Source organism: Fomitiporia mediterranea, assembly GCF_000271605.1.
Source record: "Fomitiporia mediterranea MF3/22 unplaced genomic scaffold FOMMEscaffold_6, whole genome shotgun sequence".
Classification (NCBI taxonomy): Eukaryota; Fungi; Basidiomycota; class Agaricomycetes; order Hymenochaetales; family Hymenochaetaceae; genus Fomitiporia; species Fomitiporia mediterranea.
Window position 1 is genome coordinate 2,119,229 of NW_006760391.1, and position 23,161 is coordinate 2,142,389.

General features: G+C 47.7%; 8 protein-coding genes across 8 annotated transcripts; 4 read left to right on the plus strand and 4 right to left on the minus strand.

The window, feature by feature from the left end:
- Positions 1-2,437: 2,437 nt before the first annotated feature.
- Positions 2,438-3,664, minus strand: FOMMEDRAFT_156347 (uncharacterized protein; the record flags this gene model as incomplete). The annotated part of the gene is made up of 8 exons (XM_007266638.1): positions 2,438-2,454; positions 2,526-2,670; positions 2,758-2,767; positions 2,826-2,931; positions 3,003-3,108; positions 3,174-3,230; positions 3,274-3,358; positions 3,408-3,664. The coding sequence occupies 8 exons, from the start codon at positions 3,662-3,664 to the stop codon at positions 2,438-2,440; spliced, it is 783 nt and encodes a 260-aa protein (XP_007266700.1).
- A 393-nt stretch (positions 3,665-4,057) lies between these two features.
- FOMMEDRAFT_168081 (TPR-like protein) lies at positions 4,058-8,058 on the minus strand (the record flags this gene model as incomplete). Its single annotated transcript, XM_007266639.1, has 6 exons — positions 4,058-4,413; positions 4,506-5,070; positions 5,104-6,465; positions 6,512-7,011; positions 7,068-7,663; positions 7,731-8,058. The coding sequence occupies 6 exons, from the start codon at positions 8,056-8,058 to the stop codon at positions 4,099-4,101; spliced, it is 3,666 nt and encodes a 1,221-aa protein (XP_007266701.1). The 3' UTR covers positions 4,058-4,098.
- Positions 8,059-8,855: 797 nt separating this feature from the next.
- FOMMEDRAFT_168082 (uncharacterized protein) lies at positions 8,856-11,312 on the plus strand (the record flags this gene model as incomplete). Its single annotated transcript, XM_007266640.1, has 5 exons — positions 8,856-8,947; positions 9,002-9,035; positions 9,088-10,681; positions 10,749-10,885; positions 10,947-11,312. The coding sequence occupies 5 exons, from the start codon at positions 8,856-8,858 to the stop codon at positions 11,310-11,312; spliced, it is 2,223 nt and encodes a 740-aa protein (XP_007266702.1).
- A 185-nt stretch (positions 11,313-11,497) lies between these two features.
- FOMMEDRAFT_108055 (uncharacterized protein) lies at positions 11,498-13,036 on the minus strand (the record flags this gene model as incomplete). Its single annotated transcript, XM_007266641.1, has 7 exons — positions 11,498-11,781; positions 11,851-11,920; positions 11,985-12,049; positions 12,113-12,607; positions 12,681-12,706; positions 12,766-12,884; positions 12,960-13,036. 7 exons carry the CDS (start codon positions 13,034-13,036, stop codon positions 11,530-11,532), a joined length of 1,104 nt encoding a protein of 367 aa, XP_007266703.1. The 3' UTR covers positions 11,498-11,529.
- Positions 13,037-13,641: 605 nt separating this feature from the next.
- On the plus strand, positions 13,642-14,979 carry FOMMEDRAFT_28598 (aromatic compound dioxygenase; the record flags this gene model as incomplete). The annotated part of the gene is made up of 6 exons (XM_007266642.1): positions 13,642-13,749; positions 13,817-14,050; positions 14,151-14,318; positions 14,379-14,513; positions 14,563-14,663; positions 14,724-14,979. The coding sequence occupies 6 exons, from the start codon at positions 13,642-13,644 to the stop codon at positions 14,977-14,979; spliced, it is 1,002 nt and encodes a 333-aa protein (XP_007266704.1).
- Positions 14,980-15,471: 492 nt separating this feature from the next.
- Positions 15,472-18,208, plus strand: FOMMEDRAFT_168084 (uncharacterized protein). The gene is made up of 7 exons (XM_007266643.1): positions 15,472-15,582; positions 15,639-15,842; positions 15,893-15,958; positions 16,007-16,100; positions 16,155-17,052; positions 17,107-17,305; positions 17,374-18,208. The coding sequence occupies exons 1-7, from the start codon at positions 15,547-15,549 to the stop codon at positions 18,028-18,030; spliced, it is 2,154 nt and encodes a 717-aa protein (XP_007266705.1). The 5' UTR covers positions 15,472-15,546; the 3' UTR covers positions 18,031-18,208.
- A 511-nt stretch (positions 18,209-18,719) lies between these two features.
- Positions 18,720-19,352, plus strand: FOMMEDRAFT_156352 (uncharacterized protein; the record flags this gene model as incomplete). The annotated part of the gene is made up of 3 exons (XM_007266644.1): positions 18,720-18,889; positions 18,946-19,144; positions 19,209-19,352. 3 exons carry the CDS (start codon positions 18,720-18,722, stop codon positions 19,350-19,352), a joined length of 513 nt encoding a protein of 170 aa, XP_007266706.1.
- A 921-nt stretch (positions 19,353-20,273) lies between these two features.
- On the minus strand, positions 20,274-22,616 carry FOMMEDRAFT_84801 (uncharacterized protein; the record flags this gene model as incomplete). Its single annotated transcript, XM_007266645.1, has 6 exons — positions 20,274-20,473; positions 20,534-20,755; positions 20,822-21,131; positions 21,173-21,423; positions 21,858-21,975; positions 22,059-22,616. Coding segments are annotated over 6 exons (1,659 nt in total), but the record flags the coding sequence as incomplete, so codon positions are not given.
- Between the last annotated feature and the right edge of the window lie 545 nt (positions 22,617-23,161).

Consider the following 23,161-nt stretch of genomic DNA (forward strand, 5'->3'; position numbering starts at 1 on the left):
TTTGGGGCGAGGATTGTCACGATCGTTATCACGACTGTTAGGTATGCGTTCAAATTGAACAGGAAAAATATGTATAAATTGTCTTCCTGGAGAAAAGTTAACATACTAGTACATGTAATGTAGAGCACAGTGCCAACTCACAGTAACCTGAGTGTTTTCAATGATAAATGTTATAATGGTGCCGAATAGACAAACAGAGAATATTCTTAATGAAGGCTAATTAAGATTGAATACGAGAAAAAGTAGAGATGGAAATACGTACATAGCAAAGTATATAGTCGAATCTCTTGCCATTACAATAATGATGTCCCGTTCCCTTGTTGAACCACATCTTGAAATGCATGTTGGGAGCTTTGACTTCCTCAGCTGCACAGTTTTCCATATAACTAGAAGAAATAGGAGCAGCTCGATGAAAGAAGTTACTGCCCATGCAATACCAGACATCCGATATTCAAATAGGCTCCCAACGCCTATGCCAAAGTCTGCCACTGTGGCATGAGATTGAAAAGAGTCGAAAATATTCTCACTACTCTCCCCGTACGGCTGAGCTCTGTCCTGCTGAGCTTTAGTAGCAAATTCAGTGGAAGGTATCTTAGTGTATAATATATAACATAGATAAAACTTCTTACCTAGATCGAATTTGATTTGGAGAATATTGAATCCAAAGAGGAGTAATGTTAATAAGAAGAATGCAACCAGCATTCTCCTTTTACATCCAAACAAAGCATATACACGCATCATGAGAATGGCTTGGAGGGAAATTACACATTCAAATATACTATAATAATAAAAATAAGGTGCTCACCTTCAGCCAGCAGTATTATTGTAGTTCCCAATCCAGTATATAAATGACCAGACAGATCTAGAATTTGTTTTTTAACTTCCATTCAAATCTGATCAAACACTGACATTACTCACAAGGGTTTTTAGTGTATAAAAAAACAAACTGATCCTGGTAGAGTATAAGTTCAATAGCAAGCAGTAATATAGCAATTTACCTGAGAGTAGATTGTAGTGATAGACTGATCACTATCCCATCCGATGAGTGTTGTACCTGATGCTGCTAAGCTAAAGTATGCTCAAAATCGTTAATACGTAATCTCCAGATTCTGAGCGTACATAAGAAACAGAGATCCAAAATATCTTGTCTGTTCCAGCATTTAAGACATCTTCTTGTTGCTGCAGAATATGGAAAATTTACAAGGAGATACATGACTTTCCCAGCTGTCCAGCACTTTGTCTATAAAGAGTCAAGTCCAGAACAATTACATGCTGGTTAAACAACACACCCATATATATTCAACCTAATTCACAACTGTGTCAGATGGAATAGTCAAGTGATGTAAACAACAGACCTCTTCATCTAAATGTAAGACTATGGACATAAGGCAGGCGAAGCTATAGAGAGTGGTGACACGACTCACAAGTATAAATACAAGTGAAATGTTGCACAAGAGACTAGCCATAAAAGATATTGATCAGATTAGCTGAACGCAGACATAGCAAGTATAGCCGCTAACCTGTAACTACCTTGAAGGCTGTTATCGAATGGACAAAGAATAGCACGTCCTCACTAATGTCTATGGAGGCCATTTGAGAAGGGTCTTCGTAGAGAAGATCCATTAGTATGAGCCAATTGCACATATATGAGCTTGTCGGCATTCACAATCAGGCCGGGTCTGATTTATGAGCACTGTTAATATCAAAGAATCCATATGTGCGGCGGTGTTAGATTCGCCGCCCTTAGATGGTAAACAACAAGTGGGCATTGAGATACTGATCATCATGTATATATGGAGTCTTCACCTTCATCTATCAACATGTATATAGAGTGGTTGCTTCGATCTAGAGGTGACGATTCGGATCACTGCAGAGAATCAAGAACGGGGGCTACTTTGTTCCATACATGTGGTGACCAACAAGATGTCAGGTACCGTTGATAACATCATATTAATTCGGATTTTGTAGTCGTTCCCATGTAGGCTGGGCCGTGAGGTGTCCTATCTGAGTTAAGTATTAAACTGCCGAGATAGCAGAAAATTCAAAGCGTGCTGTGAGACCGCTCAAATACCATAACACACGCTTACCACAAGAGTATTCGGACGAGGAGAGATACCAGAAATTTAAAGCCCGCGTCTGACAAGGGAAAAGCTTATAATCCTCCGCTTGCTGGAGTCGTTGAACCCAACATTGCACTAGCTGAAAGCAAACTGTCAAGTGAAAGTATATCCAATTGTATTATTATAGTATGCTATATGCCAGAAAGACATCTCCCGTTAGGTCTCCCTTATTCACTCACGTTGAGACTGCAGCTGCAACGAACGTCTTCGCAGCCCATCTTTGACATATGCAATAGAGAAGCAGTTATGCCCATACAGAATAAAACAAACAGAAGATGAAGCACACCCAGTCAAATGATTATCGTCGCAAACACCAGTTAGATATTCAGCACAACTTTTTAAAAAAACAGCGATCAATGGCGTCAGAATTATTGTGAGTATAGTGGAGGGAACATTTCTAAATACCTTGCAAGCCGAATCCAGCGGCCATACCATCGAGGACGTTTCGCACGACCCACTCTCGATCGAGCTTGTCGTCATCAAGAATTTCAAGCACCTTCGGCCTTCGCGCGTGAACTCCGTTGTGTTCCGCATGCGCGAAGCAGGGGGACTAGAAGGAGCCGACGACGACTGCCTGAGGGCGGAACAGCAATAGAAATAACTTTGTCAGGGAAGAGTATAGCAGTGTCAATGGAACGTGTGATAGCCTATGGAAGATCACATTCATGAATATGGCGGAATGCCGTGAATGATCAGTATACTTACCTGAGCTCAACTCTGACACCACTTCGTTCGGCTTGATCTGATGATTTGAACATTAACTTCCGTAGACTGATACTCTTTAAGACAGCCGCAGACATTAGGACGATGCCTTAGTGAAATGCCATTGTTTCTGCGTTTCAAATTCAGACATAGGAGCTTTACATGTAAGATCCAGCTCACCAATGATGCACCCGGCAAAGATGCGTAGAAGAGGTTCGACATCATCCTTCATCCATAGTGTCGAATTTATCGTCTCGCGACCATCTAAGGGGTCTGCAGGTTGTGTCTAATGTGATATAATATTGTCTATTGCTGAGACTACAATCTCAGATGTGTGTTATGAAGTAGCACCAGACTCCAGGCAGTCATATGCGCATGCAGGTCTAGCAGAAAAGAGCACCATGCTGCCTGTAGCAAGCACTCAGTCCGCAGCGATGACCACAACGCTCACCTCCGTATCCGCATCCAATCCTGAACTCTCCACCACCACCCCATCTCGAACATGGTGATGTTGTCCTTGCTGTGTCCGTCCACGCCTCAACGCACGCACACACACTGTATTAGATCTCGAATCTGTTCACTTACACCTCGCGCTCTTGTCGTGCGAGTAAGTCGACTACGGAGAGGAGCTGCCGTACATGCGTTTGAGTTTTGTCTTGGGCTTGGGCGCCGTGAATTTGTATTGGTGGGTGTGGACGCGAATAGTTTAGAGTGTGTTGCTGGCGAGGCCTTGCGTAGGTAGGGAAATGCGGGCTTGACCTTGGACTTGGGTGGGGATCAAGGTCTTGTAGAGCGTCCAACGCAGACGTACCAACTGAGATAGTCGGAACCGGAGAATCCATCGGGTTTTATTTGGATGACCTGTATGATTTTGACATTATCCTCGAGGGTGGTCGTACCTGCTGTGGAACGGTATTGCTAGGGTAAAAATGATGATCGTGATTGTACAAATTAACAGGAGGGAGTGGCTTGTTGCGAGAGTCGCCTGTCCAGCGGAGTCTGTGTATTTTGTTGCATAATTTTGATAGAGACAAGGAGATAGTAATAAAAAATAGATTAAGATAAATTATAAAATAGAGATGGTACGTAGGGCTCGAGGTGAAGACAGAGTAGTGGGCCTAGTGGCAGAAAGATGCAGGTGAGAGAGAGCCACGTGATGGAAATGCGGCGTCATTCCAGGGGATCGACAGATTGCTACATTTATACATTATCACATTTTGCATTATGGCATTTTTGACTGTAGTACAACACATTGAGGAGCTTACTGCGTCATTACTCAAGCACCTATATGCACGAAATTAACCCATTGTTCAGTTGAGATGGCATTCCGCGCTTTCAGCTCCGAAGCCGCTTGACGAAGTCCTCCAGCTGCCCTCTTATACTTTGCCTCACCCTCCTCACAGTCGTTTATGTACGCATAAACAGTCTTAGCAAACGCGGGCCCATCCTCATCAAGCAACGCCCACATTGTGCCAATTACACTTCGAAAACCAGAAAATTGCATCGCCGCCGCAAGGTGAAGCACTTCGTCGTGCGCACCATTGTGAGGCTGTTCTGCGGTATGGCAAGCAGAAAGAAATGCGAATTCCGGCTACGTTGGACAATATCGAGTAACGTTAGCCTGCCACCGGGTAGACCAAAAGAAGAACTAAAAGGATTTGATCTCAAATGTCCGTGACAAACGAAATGGATCCATGTCGTTTTCTGAAGGGCTCGGATCACTCTATCAGGGGACACTTTCTGCTCGTTGGTGATAAGTAACTTTTTGTTCTTCATCCCACTATTTCCGATGTTGTGTATCTCTCGCTTAGCTGAAACAAGTCCGGAATCATCCGTCAAGTCACCAATGACAAGTATTGTCGGTTCTTTCTCGGCGCCGTCTAATCGTGCATTGATGAGGGCTCCAAGCGTCGGAGTGTACGAAGAGACATAATCATCCAATAAATGTTTCGTGTTACCATCTGCATCCAAAAACGGTCCGGCGGCGTGGAACGGAAGCACAGACAATGTTAAAGTCGGACACCACCAGATGCGACTTCCTTCGACAACCTTGCGCTCCTTCAGTTGGATGACAACTTTGGAGACGACTCTGTCCCATAGCATCGCCATTGTTTCGCACAGTTTTTCGTCATATTCCAGCGAGTCAGCGTGGAACCTTTCGCGTGTTTCCACGAGCTCGTTACACAACCTGACACTATCATCATAAAACTCATCGTCCAGCGGGACACAGTCAATCGATAAGTCATCACTGGAGTAAATGATGAGGGCATCACATCAATACGTGCTGTGATTGACCACAATGACTGGACCCTCCAAAGCTGCCCGCTGCAGTGCCATGAATGGCGTAGCTCTAAGGAAGTTCTCAAACCCTGCAACTCGGCGAATCTCGTGAATGATAACCTCTTGCTCATTCGAAAGCTGCCTCTTTAACTTCAGCAGCTGGTCGAATGATTTCCCTTCGGTCCGCCCATCTATTGCGACGGATCTTCCCCGATTCACGATCGAGCCAGACATTAACGCTTCATGTGATGTTGCCAGATTCTCCAGCCGAGTACTGGCGTCCTTGAATCTATCGGCGAGCTCTTTGTTCGTACCTGATAGTTGATCCAAAGGAGTCCTGAAGCCGCGCAACTGCGACCAGAGTAAACCTCTTCCTTGCTCAAGCAACTCTATCGCTGTTTTCAATTCGTTTTTCTCTACTGAGAGAGAAGCTTCGTCCATGGTGAGCATCCTGTAATCGCCACTCCTGAGAAGGAAGTCATGTTGCTCATGGAGAGTCGGATTTATGGTGAGAGCATGCTGAAGTATCGAGATAATCTCTTTGTAAGCTACTGAGCTGGTTGGGTGATTGTGCAATCGCGCAAGTAGAACCCATGTTCGCGCGGCAATGAGGCGCTCCATTAATCTGGAGAACTTATGAGTAGTAGCGAGCTCAAGCAATTGCATACATTCTTCGAATTCGTTTGCGTGTAATTGTTGTTTAATTTGCGCGTATAAAGAGTTTGCAAGGTTACACAGTGATACGGAGCGACTCGGATGACCTTCAGGACGAAGCTTTAGAGCAGCTCGTCCCAACTGGAGTGCCTCCTCGATGTCTGCCGTCCTACCATAACGTTGATATCGTATGTGCAGTGAACCTGCAAGGTTGGCGAGACAGGCTGAGTGATGAGAATAACCCTCGGGTCGTAGTTCCAGAGCAGCGCGTTCTAACTCAATAGCCTCCTCAATGTCCTCAGCCCTTCCACGCTGTTTATATCGGGTGCACAGGGCATTTGCGAGGTTACTGAGAGAGGAAGGACGTTTAGGGCGGCCTTCGGGTCGAAGTTCCAGTGCAGCTCGATTCAATTCAATGGATTCTTCGAGGTCCTCATCCATTCCATACTGCTTGTATCGAGAGTGCAGGGAATTCGCAAGGTTTCCGAGGGAAATAGAACGATCAGGGTGGCCTTGGGGGAGAAGCTCAAGAGCGGTTCGGTCCAACTCGATAGCCTCCTCGAGGCCCTTAGTCCTCCCATTCTGCTCGTATCGTGTGTACAAGGAACTTGCAAGGTTGCAAAGTGAGACAGAATGATCGGGATGGCCGCCGGAGCGAAGCTCCAAAGATGCTCGGTTCAACTCGATAACTTCTTCGAGATCCTCGGGCCTGCCGTACTGTTCGTACCGACCGCGCAGGGAGTTTGCAAGGCTACCTAGATTGATAGTGGCCTTCGGAGCAAAGTTCCAGAGCCTTCCGATCTAGCTTGATAGCTTCCTCGAGGTATGCAATCCTTCCATTCTGCTCAAATTGGGTGCGAAGGGAAAATGCGAGGTTGCAGAGAGTGACAGAACGATCAGGATGACCTTCCTGAAGAAGCGCTAGAGAAGCTCGTTCCAACTCGACGACCTCCTCAAGATCTTCGGTCCTTCCACGCACCTCCCATTGAGTGCGCAGAGAACTTGCAAGGTTGCTAAGAGCGGTAGAACGGAGGGGGTGGCCTTTGGGGCGAAGCACCAGAGCAGATCGGCCCAACTCGATGGCCTCCTCAAGATCCGCGGTCCTGCCATGCACTGTGTATCTAGTGTGCAGGGGATTAGCGAGGTTGCCGAGAGAAATAGAACGACTAGGATGGTTCTCCGGGCGAAGCTCCAGAGCAGATCGATGCAGCTTGATGGCCTCCCCAAGACCCTCACTCCCTCCATGTTGTCGGTACTGCGTTAACAGGAAAGTCGCAAGGCTGTTGAGAGAAAAGGAGCGATCTGGATGACCTTCAGGGCGAAGCTCCAGTGCAGCTTGCTCCAGCTTGATGGCCTCTTCAAGGTCTTCAGGTCTTCCGTGCTGCCTATATCGGGAGCATAGAGAATTTGCGAGGTTGCCAAGTGTGATGGAAGGAGAGGATGGCCTTCGGGGCGAAGTTCTAGAGCAGTACGTTCTAGCTCAATGGCCCTTTCGAGGTCCTCGGTCTTCCCATGCTGTTTATATCGAGCACTTAGGCAACTCGAAAGACTACCGAGAGATTTTGCGCGGAGAGGATGGCTTCCCGGGTGAAGCTCGAGGGCGGCTTGGTTCAGTCGAATGGCCTCCTCAAGATCTTCAGTCCTCCCGCATTGCTCGTATCGATTACACAACGCAGTTGCAAGGTTGCCAAGGGAAATAGAACGATCGGGATGTCTATCAGGGCGGAGCTCTAGCGCGGCGCTGTGCAATCTAATAGCTTCTTCAAAATCCTCAGTCCTTCCGTACAGCGAGAATCGAATATGCACGGAAGTTGCAAGGTTGCTGAGAGAAATAGCGCGATCAGGATGGCCTTCGGGGCGAAATTTCAGTGAGTCTCGATGCAGTTCGATAGCCTCCTCAAGGTCCTCTATCCTTCCGTGTTGTTCGTATCGACTGTGTAGGGGAAAGTCCGAGGTTGCTAAGAGAAATGGAACGATCCGGATGTCCATCAGGAAGACTTTCCAGGCCTGCTCGTTGTAATTCGATGGCCTCCTCAAGGTCCTCCGCCTTTCCGTTCTGCTGGTATCGACAACGTAGGGAATTTGCAAGGCTACCGAGAGGGACATAACGCTTAGAATGGCCGTCAGGGCGAAGCTCCAGAGCGTCTCGGTGCAACAATATAGCCTCTTCTAAATCTTCTATGTATGCCCATCGCTCATATCGCGTATGAAGAGATAGTGTAAGGTTACACAAAGATTCCGAGCGATCAGGATGCCCTTCAGGGCGGAGTTCGAGAGCGGAACGATCGTGAGTGATAGACATATCGAGCTCCTCCCGTCTCCCTGACTGCTCGAAGCATTCCCAGTGTTCGGTTGCCAGGCTGTGGTATCCCCGAGACTTATCCAGGCGAATTAAAGTCTTCAAATGTCTGTTGAACTGTTGTGGTATTTGTCTCCAGCCTTTGTGACTATCCGTTTCGACTGCTGGCTTGGTCAAAATGTGAATTTTTAGAAGCCAAAGGAGAAAACATGTACCAGACTGCAATGTATTGCATGGAATATTTAACTCGTCTCCGCGCCTCTGTCCACCATTCAGGGAATTTTTTAATTAATTAAAGAGCTCTGCCATGGATGCGTGTCCTGCTCCGATGAGCAGGAGTTGGTTGAGAGGTACGCTGGTTCCAATTGGGCGAGAGACGGTGCACGTGATGTAAACGCGTGGACACTTGTGTACGTGTTTTGGTAAGAGGATCGACGGAATTGTTAGAGGAAATTGGTCGGCGAATCATGAACAAACTCCTCGGAAAGGCAGAAGTCAAAACGTCTAGGAATACAGACGAGTCACCTTTTAATGAACATTGTTCCTCGTTGGAAGATGGAGGAAGAGGCACACAGCTATCATGTATCCTTCCGACAATGGTCGGCAAATACCGAGACGCGCCATTGATGAAGGCTTTCTTTCTTGGGCTGCGACCACATATGTACCTTCCTACATAATGCCTTGCTTCATCAATAGGTAAAAGCCCTTGTCAGAGCACTCATCCTGCATTCCTGCCGTCGACGATCGAAACAGTCTGTACCGAAACGCAGCAACGCGGGTCCGTCCTTCTAGTAATAAATATGCTGCCTAGTGCAAGGGCAGGCCAGTCTCCTATTCGGGCTCCGCCGAGAGGAAGGGCAGGGCACATTGGAGAAGGCCGACAATCGGGCTCGTGAGTACCAGATCATTCTCAATATACGGAAAGCCTAACTCAACTTATTCAAAGGAGGTCAAGCAGCATCGATTCCGCTACGTCTGAAGTGTGTATCTATCGATATATACAATCCTTCGTTATGTTGACCGTGGTAATAGCGTACAACAACATTGCGTAGACGATCCATAGCGGACTTCTCTGATGATGAGGAAAACTCATTGGGAGAATTAAACACGCGAAGCTCGTCTCTCATCCGGCCGGCTTCCGGCTTCCAGTGGGGGCAGACCGAAAGGCAGACTGGCTTTGGGTTTGTAGGATCCTCAGCGTTCTCTTTATTCCAGTCAAAGCAGTCCAATGTAGGCAACGCAAGCAGCACACAATCAGTAGCACCACCGTCTGGCACTGCATCGTCGGCGTCGGTATTGCCTTCAAAAGTGTTCAGGGGAAATACCTGTAATATCCCCGCAAATGACAACGATTCGCCTTCGGTATCCGCAGAAGCTCCTACTGTAGACCATGATGACACTTCGGCCGAATCTGCTCGAAGTTTTACCGCTTCATCGATAATTGTGCCCTCCACTGACGCGCCGTTTCGGCCAAACGGTCAGAGATCGGAACAAGAAGGTCCATTTAAAAACGCAGCAGCAGCTAGTGCACGATCATCCGTGGCACAAGAAACCGAGTTGGGAGCACGCCAGACGTATGCAGATCCCTGGAGCCCTTCAAGCGTGCCACCTGAGATTAACCATGCACCTATTGAAGACGGCATACCTGCATTAGAATCCACGTCGATCCAAGACCTACAACCCTCCCAAAGTATGGTCAACTCGTCACCGCCCTCAAGACCACAACCGTCAGCAACCGACGTACCGTCTTCTACATCTGCGCAAACCATTGAGGTGACAAGTGCACTGCTGTCTCCTGCAAAGACATCGGAAACCAATCTTGCTGTCAACTCGAAGGCTGCTTCGTCGCAGCGTGCTAACGTCCCCAAGCAGAAGAAAAGGAAGTTAAAGAAGGACAGCGAAAGGAAGCGAGGAAGTTTCAGGGTAGAGATGTATCCCTCTTCGTCTGCGCCTGGTTCTGAACCCGAGCGAGCTTTCTCTACTCTCCCAGGAAAACCGTTATTCTCGATTACGGATTCCATCTCTCCCCATACCACGCCTTTGCCTTATTTCGAATACAAGGAACGCGGGAAACGGACCCAGCCTGCGCAATATAATCAAACAGATGCTGCGTCCACGAGAAGCGCAACCACTCCAGCAAGCACTATTCATGACCTTTCTGATTGCCAGCTTTCTGAGGGCGGCGGCACTGGTTTGACCGGGGAACCCTCCTCCGGTGACGTCGACACTGGCATGTCGATATGTGACTATGATCAACCTCAGGTTGGTACGTCCGAGTATCTGGACGCTTGCTCATCTTTGGCCTCATTACCGGAACCCCTTTCGCAAGCTGTACAATTTATGGGGGAAATGTCCTCTGGAAATCAAGCCACAATAACGACGAACACACTGAGGCGCCAAGAAACAATAAGCTATACGTCTTTGGACCTCTTGGACGAGCGCACTGCTTCTGCGCCTGTTGAAAACTGTTCTGTTTCTGTGGTGATTGAAGACAAGAGGCTAGGACAAGAGGAATCGTCTTTCGTCGAGCTGATATTGCCTCTAAGGTCAGATGGAAGAGACGGTTTCTGGCTTGACGTGGTCCCTTTATGCAATGCCTTGCAGAGTGGACCCTCAAGGATTGATGGTATGTGCAGTATTGTTTTCGTTTGTCTGAGAATCTGAACTGATTTTGAGCTCATTTGTATCCTAAGGACCCGCGAAAGTATGTGCGTTTCGAGGTAGATTCAAACAATACTTCCTCCGTATCTCGACGGAAAACGTCGATAACTTTGCCCCTGCGAACCTCTACGTCCCTAGGAATTGCTTTCTCCGGATAATTGTCGAACCTGTGAGTTCCTCTCCCCAAACTCACAAAAACCTCAGGCCTTAACTGCTAGTACATCTATTAGATTGGACCTTGTACTCATTATCTCGCTAATGCGGCCTCTTCATACGCGATGCTGCCACGCTCGTCCAGTACTTCTACCCAGCTTGCTTCGCCTGCTTTATCGGAGGAACGACTTCTTCCAGCGTCTAACGCGCCTGCAACCATACCTATCAACGCACCCATTCCTGCACCTGCACCCGCACCCGTGCCTACACCCGCCGCTTGCCCTTCTCGGACTAATAAGCGCAAAAGAGAGGAGCCTCCGGTGGCTAATCCTAGAGATGCTGCAACTTCTCGTGGCTCTACCTCCAGTACTTTTGCTGCTAGAAATGAAACAGAGGTAGAAGATCCCATGGCTCCTCGAAAATCTTATTACCGAACGCAATAGATATGTGTTTATTTCTGTTGCTTTCGCATTGCTGTTATCCATTGCTTTCTCGATGTTTTGAAATATTAGCAATTTGTCTTTTTTGCCATCTCATATGTTTTGACATAAAATATTGTATTCTGCAAATACCGTAGCAATAATGTACACTCATAATCCGTAATATACATTTTTGTTCTTTTTACTATTTTTGAGGCGTTCACAGCCCTAAACTCCTCTTTCAAACGATAACAGGAGGGAACAGCCGCTGGTCCATTTCAGCATCTCCTTTGACAAATATGCTGATACCCACACCAGCAGGCACACATCCTTCGCCGAATGCAGCTTCCAGGGCAATCTTTGCAGCGAACCCGGAACAATGCATAGGGAGGATATAGGTGGGTACTGGGCGGAGACGTTGCGAGAGGAAGTTCACCGTGGGCGGGATGCGTGATGCGAGTTCGGGACCGCCGAGGTGTAGCCCGCCGATTATCTGTACATGAAATAATAATAACGGTAAGTGAAGCATAATATGAGAAATAAGAGAAGGGGGTTAGAGTACCATATGGATTGGCCTGCGGAATGTCTTGACGGCGTCGGCAACGACGTTTACTATACCCGCGTGCGAGCACCTGTGAAGAGGGGCTCAATACAGACCCTTTCGTTAACCCGCTATTTTTGTAAAGAGCAACGTACGCGCTGAAAATGACAAGGCCCTTTCCGAGGACGTCAATCGCTGCGTATCGTTCATCCATGATGTGCTACGTGCGGCGCCAGAGGTAAGTTGTGTCAATATTTTCCTGCGTAAGATTAAATAAATTTACTGGCTCCTCAGTCCAAGCTCCTTCACCACTCCCAGACCGGACCCATCGCATCCCACCGATAAGACCTTGTTCAAATTCCGTAACGCGCGGTATCTCTCCGCTCACATATAGCGTGTTGCCCGCAACCACATGGGGCTCAGCATGCAAGTCGACCTCAGCTCCTAATGCGTCAATTTCATCGAAAGTTGGTTCTTCCGGTAGTCTACCAACGACTTTATCACCAGGTGGAGGAGCGATACCTCGTGCAACTGGTCTATCCGGATGTAAATCTACCGAGATCGGGATAGTGTTCGAGGTAGTTTTGGCCTTTTCGTTGCGATAACGCAAGAATGAGAGGAGACCCCCACTATGATCTCCGTGCCAGTGAGAGAGAATTATGCGTTCGATTTGGTTTACAGGAACTTTCATGGACTCGATATTCCGGATGAGAGATTTGGAGTCTGGGCCAGTGTCGAAGAGGACTGTATGCGGTTCCGAACCCTCGACTTGAGTTTCCTAATAATATTTATAATGAATTAGCATTGGGTACAAAGTTGTCTTGTTCCTCAGGAGATCATAAAACACCTACAATCAGAGCTGCGAATCCATGTGCACCTGTGAAAGAGACCTTAAGAAAGGTCGATTAGAACACCCTCGGATAGAGATATCCATACCACAACAATAGTTTTCTAGGTCAACAAATGGAACACCTGTTACTTTGTCGACAGGAGGAGAATGCTTTGTCAAGTGTTGAGATAACTCTGAGGAGAACCCTGGAGGTAGCTTTGTGAACCTAATAGGTAATGAATGCGAAGGATACTTAATGATTATCGCGGTAAATGGGTAATATGGTGGCGTGTATGCGTACCACTCGATAGAATTATCAACAAGAAATGTAATTTTTAGACTATCAACTCTCAAAAGAGCCCTAACTGCATCCGACATTTCCGAGGTCTGACTTGCTTAATTGAATACTGAGTGTACAGCTCTCCGAAAGGGCAAACCTTATTGATGGGATCCAGTTCCCTGTTATTGCAAATTTCGACGATGGAGAAAACAGAGATATGCAAGACACTAAGCGATTGTCAAATGGCTATTCCACGGTTGGCCATTCGGTGCCGAGGTCATCAAAGGCGCGATAAAATATTGTTCCGGGTGGCTGTGAAAGACCCTTTCCTTTGTCTCACGCATCTCTCATCTCGAGATTATTGAAGCGCTCAAGATCCAAAGACAATGTTTAAAGAAGGCAATTTTTCTCAACGTCGTTTGCTTGTACCATTGACCCAGCGTGAAAGTTCTGCCCGCCTGAGCTTAAGGTGTATGTCATGGTCAATGATAAGGAAGCAATATCACACGGTGGACGGATGGAACCTTCGGTCCATATACTTGCTGACTATGCTTGCTGTCCCCGCTCTCGGGAGTCACTTGACCGGAATCGATTCCAAGCTCCTGTCTAGAAATATTTAAGCAGCCAGAGTCTAGCAACATCTAGAGTCTCTCACAGTCTACTACTCCTCTGCTCATTGGCATAGCTCCCCAGATAATCGACAATGGCGTCCCTTGATAAAATGAAGAACCCGCTCTTCGTCGGGAAGGCAATCCGTGCTCAGCTCGAAAGTGAAGTGCCAAAGGATTTGCCACTTGATAGGGATTTCCGAGTGCGTACGGCGATCTTTGTCTAAAGTTATCTCTGTTAACATTTGTGAACAATAAAAATGCATCTAGGAAGGATCGGATTATACCATCACTGACCATGTCAATGGGTTACACGCCAGCCTGTGTCCTGACAAGCGCACGCTCGAACTGTTTACTTCGCTCATTAACCACATACATGCCTTTGCCCGAGAAACACGGCCTACACACGCAGAGTGGACCAAGGCAATTGAATACCTGACTCGCGCAGGGAAGGAGAGTACCGAATTCAAGAACGAGTTTGTCCTGCTTAGCGACTGCATGGGTGTTAGTGAATTAATCGATGAAATTAATCATCCTAAGCCTTCGGCATGTCGCAACTTACTTAAGGTTAATGAGGTCAACAGCACTAATTCGTCGATTTAAGGGTTGTACGGATGGCTGCGAGCCTGGGCCATTTTATACGACCGATGCCCCAGAAATTCCCTCCGGCTCATCTGTTGCTATACCGGGTACCGCGGGCGAGCTTCTCTACTTTAGCGCAACAGTGAAGAATACGAAAGGAGAGGAGATCCAAGGCGTCAAAGCCGAGATGGTGTGCATAGGCTTTCGATGTATCTTATGTCCTAAAATCCTGATGATTTATGTACTGTAGTGGCAAGCGGACGGAGACGGGCTGTATGACGTTCAGTATCCTGGCCGTCCAGACATCAATGATCGCGCACGTATAATTGCCGAATCGAATGGGAACTTTAATTATCGCGGCATCCTTCCTGTGGCTTATCCCATCGTGAGCAATGGTCATTCATTGAAAAGTATAGAACTGACCTAGAAATCAGCCGAACGACGGACCGATCGGTGACTTTCTACGAGCATTGGGTCGGCATCCACACCGATCATCCCATATTCATTTCACGCTTACTGCCCCAGGATATGACGAGTACGTCCTATTTTCATCGTATTTACTCATGTATAAGAAGACTAAACTTGGCTTATCCAGCTTGACGACCGCCTTGTACCCATCGTTCTCACCATTCCTCGGCACAGATCCTGTTTTTGCGACGAAGAAATCTCTAGTGACAAGAGTTGTCGAGGAGACAGATCCGAAGAAATGGGAGGAGATGGGTTTTAACCCGGAAGAAGTGAAGAAAGGTACGGGGAGGGTCTGGGTTTGGAAGTATGATTTCGTACTACCGTCAGTGGAGGAGGTTGAGAAGCTGAAGAGTGAGATCAAGTCAAAGCAGTCGAGGCTGTAGATTAGGCTAACACTTATCCGGCCAATCGCTTGTATGCAACTCCGTCTGAACGTCATGAACGCAGGCGATCCTTCGAAAAATAAAAATCTGAGAGGCGTGTTGTTTGTGCTTATGTACGTGACCGTGCTGTAATGTGCACGTGCTCGTACTGCAGTGTGTATTCCGGTGTCCAGTGGATTGCTTCAAGCGTCCTTGTTCACATCCATAATGTCAACAGCGTCTACAATGAGTGACGTCGCCGTCGCTATCATTACGGACTCTTCTGTTGATTTAGCTTACCAGTGGGGAACTGTTTTTCATCGCTATGTCTCATGTCTACTGTCTCGTCTGCTTGAGGGCGGCAGATCTCCTGAATTCGTAAGTCACACCGTCTGTAGCGCGATATCTTAGACTCAGAGTCGGCTTCAGTATAACATTTGTATCATCACTTATGGCCCTGCCGATCATATGGAGACCCCAATTCTAGCCAAACGTTACTTTACGGACCCAGCAGCATTTACCTCACAGATAAAGGGAGAACTTAGTAAACTTGGGATAGGTTGGACAGGATCAAGAGGGACAACGGGTATGGCCGCATTGGAAGGATATGCAGCGGCACTGGAGGCATGTTTTGAACTATCTTTCATCTAATGAACTATCAAGCTAACTGGATGTACAAGATGTTTGACCTCTTTACTAGCTCACACCGGACATCGAAGGAAGGTACTCAAGACAAGCCATCCCCCGATGGTCAAACGGGACTATTGTGTCACATAATTCACTTGTCCGCATGTCCACACGATGATGCACAGTATCCACGCTGGAATCAGACATCCAGTCTGGACACGCTTACTTGGAAGGCGTTACCTGACGAGCTTCGCAAGGTATGCCTTCGTATCTCTTGTATGCGTTTCAAATGACTGAGGCCTTCCAGAGGAATATTAACTTAAACATGATCTTACTGAAGCCCAATAAGACATTTTCTGACTTGTTTGCATCGGTAATAGCTTAATTGCTTCACTAGGTATTGTTCCTCATTCAATTGTAGGTGAATCCGGAACCACACAAGGCCTGGTTCCCGATACTCAGTGAATCTCATGCGGTGCTACTCTCATCGCAAGCGAGCTGGGCTCCAATTATAGGTGCGTAATTTGTTGCTTGAGAGTTTTCGTCTTCTTACGTTGTTTATAATTTAGCTAAACGTGCGGACGAAACCGCAGAATCTGACAAGACAACCGTCGCGAAACCTACTGACGTATCTACACCAAAGAAAGCTCCAGCAACACCCGTCCCTCACGCTCCGCCACCTCCAAAATCCACTGAAACTGCAGCGCCGCCCGTCGCAACGCAACCGGACAATGGTCCGCCCCAGCTTCCTAACCTCAACCATGAGCAACTACAACAGTTATTCCATACGTTCAATGAGCTCGGGAAGCAACTCAAGGAGGATAGGGAACACCAGGATTCACTTCGTCAACAGGGTCTTGAACAGGATGCAATGAATTTGGAACTAATGATACAGGCGAAGACCGCACGATTCCTCAAGCTCAGGAACGTCTTGGTAGCTGTGAGGAACAACGCTCTTGCCGCGGGCGCATCAAGGTCTGCGAGTACACAGGAAAACGTTGCTGGATCTTCTAGTCAAAACCAAACTACTGTTCCAGGCACTTCGAGTAACATACCTTCACTGCCGACCCAGTCGAATCCCGCTCAGAACATCCAGAAAACAGTGCCACCACAGGCGCAGCAACAGCCACAGCCACAGCAACAACAAACGAGACCAGGTACTACTCCTACTCAAGACATACGACCGCCCCAGAATATTCTTTCGCAAATGCCCCCGAGCGTGGCAGCGCAAATGCATAAACTGCAGGCAAAAGAGGGAATTCAGGGACAGACGGCATTGTCTATGAATCAACAGCAGCGCCAAATCAGTATTCGACCTACTCAGCAGGCTTCCAACTTACCGCAAGAGCAAGCGCCAAGGCCAGATGAGGACCGAGCTTGGTTTGGTACGATTGCATGGATGCACCCGCAATTGATGAATCGTATAGAGATACAGGTTCGAATGGCTAGCCCTAGCAGACAAAACATGTAAGTAGGGGGAAGCAATTTTGTGTCGGACGAGTACTTAAAACCTTGAAACAGTCAACGACACTTATGGCCTCCTTCCCTCGAGATTGAGCTGCTTAGAGAACAGAGAGCTCCTTTGGACATACTGAAGTTATGGCTGACCCAACATAATCCAATTTTATGCCAAGTCACACCTCTAACGCATTCGGCTGACGCACAAGAAAACAGTAATCGCTTTAGAGGTTTTGCGTCGCTTATTCAAGAAAGGAATCTTGTTAGTACGATTTCTTGCTTTGCTTTACAAGTTGAACTGAAGGGTCTGCGCTCGTTATGTCTTTTTAGTATGCTGTTGGTAGACGTGTTCCAATGGGAGAATCTGTTAAGCCAATGCTTCTCTTGTTCCCAACAGGCGGGGATGGAAATGCACTGGTCGCTGCGGCATTTCCGGAGACGGGTGTGCCAGACTTACCTCGACCGAATCCGCAACCTACTCCGGCAATGCGGCCCCCGACCGCTGCGCCACCGTCAGGAGGCAGCGTACATCCGAATCCGAATCCAGCTCCAGCTCCGAATCAGCAAATGCTTGCGATGTTACAGAATTTAACGCCAGAACAGCGGAATGCGCTCATTACCCAGTGGCGTATGCGTCGCGCACAGAATCAACAAGCGCAAGCTGGTCATCCCCCACCTCAAGTAGTTCAGCAACCGCAGCTGCAGCCACAACCGCAACCGCAACAGCCCGGAGTTGGGGTTGGTGCTAGCGGAGTCAGCGGAAATTTTGCAAACCCGAACATGATGCAAAATCTACTGGGAGGTTGGATGGGCGGCGCCGCGATGGGCCAACAACCAGGCAATATTCAGAATCTTATGGCAGGGATGCAGGGTGGGATGCACCCCAATCTTGCCCAGGCGCTGGCTGCTATGCAACGGCAGCAACAACATCAGCAGCAGGGTGGTATGTCCGCGCCTCCGGGCTCAGGAGGACCACCAACATTCTGAGGCTCGGCGTTACTGAGGCTCAAAATTCGTTGAGGTTATCACATAACTATCCGTCCCGTCCATCATCTTTCTTGGAATATTGTTATTCTATGCGCATTTTTTGACAAGTATTTCACTTATCATCTTACCGGCATCTCACCAACAAAGTGTATCTTATTGCACGTGCACTTACTTCTGTATTATCTCACGCAAAGTTCGATCAAAAATACAACCCGGAATCTCCATTTTACTGTACTGCACTCGATGCGACACTCCTTGTGCCCCCCACCTTTGAAAGGGTGGACAATGGATAGCAGTCACCAACAAGGTAATAAGAAGGTATGTAAAAGACTTCAGAGCAAAGATATGCATACACAAACTGCCCGATCTGACAACTGGCCATGTTTCCCTTTCTCTTTTTGTTCTTTTTATTTTACACAAAGGGGTTGATGTGCAGAATACCATGCGTATATAAGCCAGCTCCTTCAGAGCCGTTTAGCGACCTAATCCAAATTTTTGTTCATCCATCCAGGAATTAGCGCAGGCGTATCTTCAACTTCAGCAGGCTGGACCAGCTGTTTCTCCTGTTCCGGATACACGGTCAGCTCCACTTATTCTTCCCCAGACTTACTCAATCCTCCTAGCGCAATAACAGCTAATAAATAGCTTCAGCACAGTATCTTTGGACTCAGACACAACGACACAACGTCATGGATGAATTTACGCTGGATCGGTTTATGCTGGACGCTCACAACTTAATGCAGGATCAGCCTCCCTGGCCAAGGAATGGTCAATCTTGGTTTGGCTCAATTGCATGGAAACAACCGCGATCGACGAACCGAGTGGGATTGCAAGTTCTAGTGACCAGTGATCAAGACATGTAAGTAGAAGGATGCAGTTTTTGTCCAGACGTGTGTACTTATGAAATCGAACTAGCCAGCGACACCTATGGCCGACTTCCTTTGAAATCGAGTTCCTTTCGGAGCGGAGAAGGCCTTTGAATACGGAACGGAGATGGCTGGCTCAACATAATGCGATCACATGCCAGATGATACCATTCGAGCATTCGGTTTCCTCACAGGAGAACTTTAACCGGTTTAGAGTGCTCTCATGGCTGGTTCTTAACGAGAATGTTGTTAGTACAATTCCTTGCATTGCCTCCTCAAATCAAACTGAACTTTCGAGGCACAATTTTATAGTACGTCGTCGGTAAAGGAGCTCTAGCAGGAGAACAAGTCAAGCGGATGTTCCTTTTGTTCCCAGTAAAAGGGGACGGGAGTTCATTGGCCGCAGTTGTGTTTCCAGAAACAGGTGTACCAGAGTTACCTCCTTCGCGTCGCTAGCGCGTTTAAGCAATGAGGCGGTAGCTGCTGGCAATTTTCAGTGTGTAGCATAGACCAAAAGCTCTCCTAGAATGCGTAGATTTGTGCAGTGAAACAGAAGTTGACTCTAGAATGGCGGAGGGTGTACTCTCACTCTCACTCGACAGTGGCTCAAAACTCGCCTAAATATCCTTGAGAATATCAGATGGGTAGCTTTTACCCATACTAATCATTTTGCGAGGGTAGGGTGGAAAGATCTTGTACAACCTGACGTACAGAGTCTACATCGTCGAAGAACAGTTCAAGATTGAGGTATTGTGAAAAGGGAATTCCGATATATGCATCTTATGTCATCGTGAAAAGTAATGAATATTACACTTCTGTCTATATAAGGTAGTCCAGTTAAATCAAGTCTAAATATAACTCTGGAACCTTGCCTATGGCGAGAGCATCAATTCCATCAATTGAAGAACGGCATGCCTGTACCTTCGTTCTCGGGTAGGTCTCAACCCTTCGAGAGTTCGCGTTTCTGTGAGGCCGAGATCCGTGGAAGTTATCGCACGAGCCTTCATCCCTTCGTCTACCTCCTTTGACGCATATTATCATCCTACGCGCATCATTTGACATACAATCGCTTACCACACCACGAGAGATCATGCAACTTATCAAAAAGCGCATCCTATCATATACATATCTACTTACCTTACACAACGCTTCTCACAAAGTTAATCAAAGATATAGACCGGAACCCTTGAGATACCGAGATCTCTTAATTAATTACTACAACACGCACTCAAACAAAACAAACAAACCCTTGCACTTCTTCTCACCATCATCGTCATCACCAACCTCGTACACATATAATCACCCAATCACTGATGCAACGTCTCCAAAATCAACCCTGCTTGCTTCCAAATTCTCTCTTCTTCCTATCTTCTTCTGTCAAGATCCGTACACCGCCTTAGCGTTCCCACTAAAGACAGCATCGATATCTTCCTGCTCGACACCGAGCTCGGCGAACGACTCGCGAGCAATTTCATACCAGTAGGCTACGTTGTTTGATGTAGAGTTTGCTGCTGCTGGAGACGGGGATGAGCCGAATAGGATGCGTTGGAAACCGAAAGCTTCTACAGCTGGTCCGACTGTATGGAAGAACAGGGCAATCAGAGAGTTGTCGTGTTAGATGGCGCAATTGCACGTACGGAACATCTTTACGCGTCGTTTCCATTCTTTCGCCTCCTTGCTGAGATCATTCAGTGAGGCTTGAGGGGTGGGCTCGCCCCAAGCCGGCGGGAGGAATTTGAGGAAGATATTCGAATTGAGGGAGATGGATGCGATGTAGCTTTGGTAGGCGATGTATGTTTGGTGGGTGAGCAGCTTGACGATGGGGAGTTCTAAAGAATGAGGAGGCGGAAGAATGTTCGCTGGTTGAAAGATAATTATTTATCAATGTTCAAATTGTACACGCGAGGCAAGAGGATCACGCTTACAGAGTACAAGCTTGCCTTTCCTCGCTTCTTGCGCTTCCATAGTCTTCTCTATCAGGTTCTCTAGTACCTCCCAACCAGAGCCAGTTTGCCCAAGATCACAGTGCAAGTCGACAATGCGGCCTTGTTTGAGGGCGTGAGCAATGGTCTCTATGAGAGCTGGCGAGCTCTTGTCTAGTGTTGCACTAAAATGTATGCGCACGGAAGATGCGGCTGCGGATGTTGGGACGCTCTCTATTGTACCGGTCTCTGCTGGCAATGGGATGGAAGCTGCCAGGATAGATGAAGTATCTGAGAACCTTTCGAGTAACGTCTAAGGTTAATTTAATAGACAGGTACGGAATCGGATTAAACGTACCCATTGATTGCCTCTATATTATTTGTGGGTACGACGATGCCGTCAGCCTTGCTGCTAAAAACGCCTTCTGACTCTGATTTCCACGTATTAATATCGATGACGTGTGAGTCTGTGACTGTCGTAGGATGAACGGCACTTGGACTCGGAGGCAAAGGAAAGCGATCAGAGGCACCACTAGTTGGAGGGGTGAAGACAGAGAGAGGCAGCTTTGGATGACTCTTAGGGCCTTTGCGCCGTGAGCCGACACCTGGAGATGGCAGAGGCTGTTGAACGTCGGCCATTGTTGGGAAGGAGAGGGATATGAGGAAGAGGATATGGAGGGAGAGCGGAAGCAAGTTGGAGTGACCTTTATTGTGCTGGTCTTGTTGATCCATTGATCGGCATCACAATTCACTATTATCTGCAAGGGTAAAACACAGATCTATCCACAACAACCACGGGCATCCTCCATTTAGCATCAAATATGTCACCAACACTCGTTTGACATCTTCGAAACTTAAAACCTGCTCATGGTAGACGCCCAGCGTGCGTTGTATTCGTACGTTCTGTCAGACACTGCAATCCTACAATTTTACTATTACTGGTTCAACAGCGCTCGATTCCGCGCTCAACGCGAGACATGCGGGCGACGCCGACACGGAGTCTACTAATGTACACTTGCTGTCCTTCACTCATAATCACCGACGGTTGACGAAGAATGCAACGAACTAGGTTCCACGGCAACCAAGTCGTCCTCATGACGTGACAACGATTCAGCCCATGTCCGAGTGCGTTTCAACTTAGGCCTGTCAATCTCTATCTCCGCTATGTATAGACGAAACGAGATCTGCTTACACTTTCGTCCTCAACATCATCATGGTGCGCAAGCTTGTGCGCTACTACGTATGAATCAAGGTTATCCCGGGTTCGCGCCCGCTCTACCCGTCGCACCTCGTTCTTCGCTGCCAGAAACCCTTCTTGTCGGCCCAACTCATACCCTTCATCAAATCCTTCCTGGAGGCCATCTTCAAAACCATTCACGCGTCCAGTGTTGTAGCCTCGTCGTAACCCGAGTCGTCTACCTGTCTCCAGTCCTTCATCCCGCGCCTGCGCGTCTCGAATGAACTGCTTGTACTGTCGTAGAGCGTCTTTTGCGTCCGTCGCACTGTCCACAGCCTCATCCCTCTCCTTCTCCACTGCCCGCATATCGACTTCCATCTGCATTTTTTGACGCTCTAGAGTATCGATTTGAAGTCGATACCTCTTCATCTCCTCCGTTTGTCTGGTAACTTCTAGGTCGGCCTGGTGCTTCGCGTGCTCAACTTGAAGAAGGCGCGCCCGAGTTTCCCGCTCGCGTGATTGCGCAGTTTGTGCCCTCTGCTCCGCGTCTGCGGCATTTCGCATGGACCCCTTGAGCTGTTCGGCAATGACAACAAGTTGCGCTCTCAAACTTTGCACTTCGCGTTCCTCCTCTGCCAACACTATCGACAGGACACGGCTTGCAGTGTCGCCATCATGAGCACGTTTCTTCTTCCCTTCACTCCGATGGTTACTTGAGGACCGACTCTTGTTCCTCCTCGGCTTCGTTATTGACCTCAGTAAAATCGGGTCAGAAACTAGTTCCGCTAACGGGGAACGGGATGAAGTAACGTGACGCAGTGCTTCCCTAGTGATCGCCACATGAGCAAATCAAATGACCGATTGATGTATGCATGCGTCGACTTACTCAAGATCGCTCTCAGCAGAGCTGCTCATTATAAACCGAATTCCAGGTTATTGCGAACTGCGAAGACGAGGGTATGGTCAATGCTAGAGTTGCTGTTGCCGCTAAACTCACGCTGCGCATCTTCAAGATGTTTACCCCCTCGGCGTACGTAAAGCCATGATACACGCGTTTTACAGCCCTCTCTTGATCGCGAGGTAGACCCTTGGCCCCTTATTGCTGGGGACATGTGGCAGTGCTAGACGCGTGATTTGTCTGAAGCTTCTTTCGATTACAATTTACG

Bases quoted from the DNA above. Each gene is read 5' to 3' on its own strand.
- FOMMEDRAFT_168084 (XM_007266643.1), top strand. From the start codon at position 15,547: ATGGCCGCATTGGAAGGATATGCAGCGGCACTGGAG. The intron at 17,053-17,106 runs GTAAGTAGGGGG...ACCTTGAAACAG, and splicing joins AGCCCTAGCAGACAAAACAT to TCAACGACACTTATGGCCTC. The intron at 17,306-17,373 runs GTTAGTACGATT...ATGTCTTTTTAG, and splicing joins TTATTCAAGAAAGGAATCTT to TATGCTGTTGGTAGACGTGT.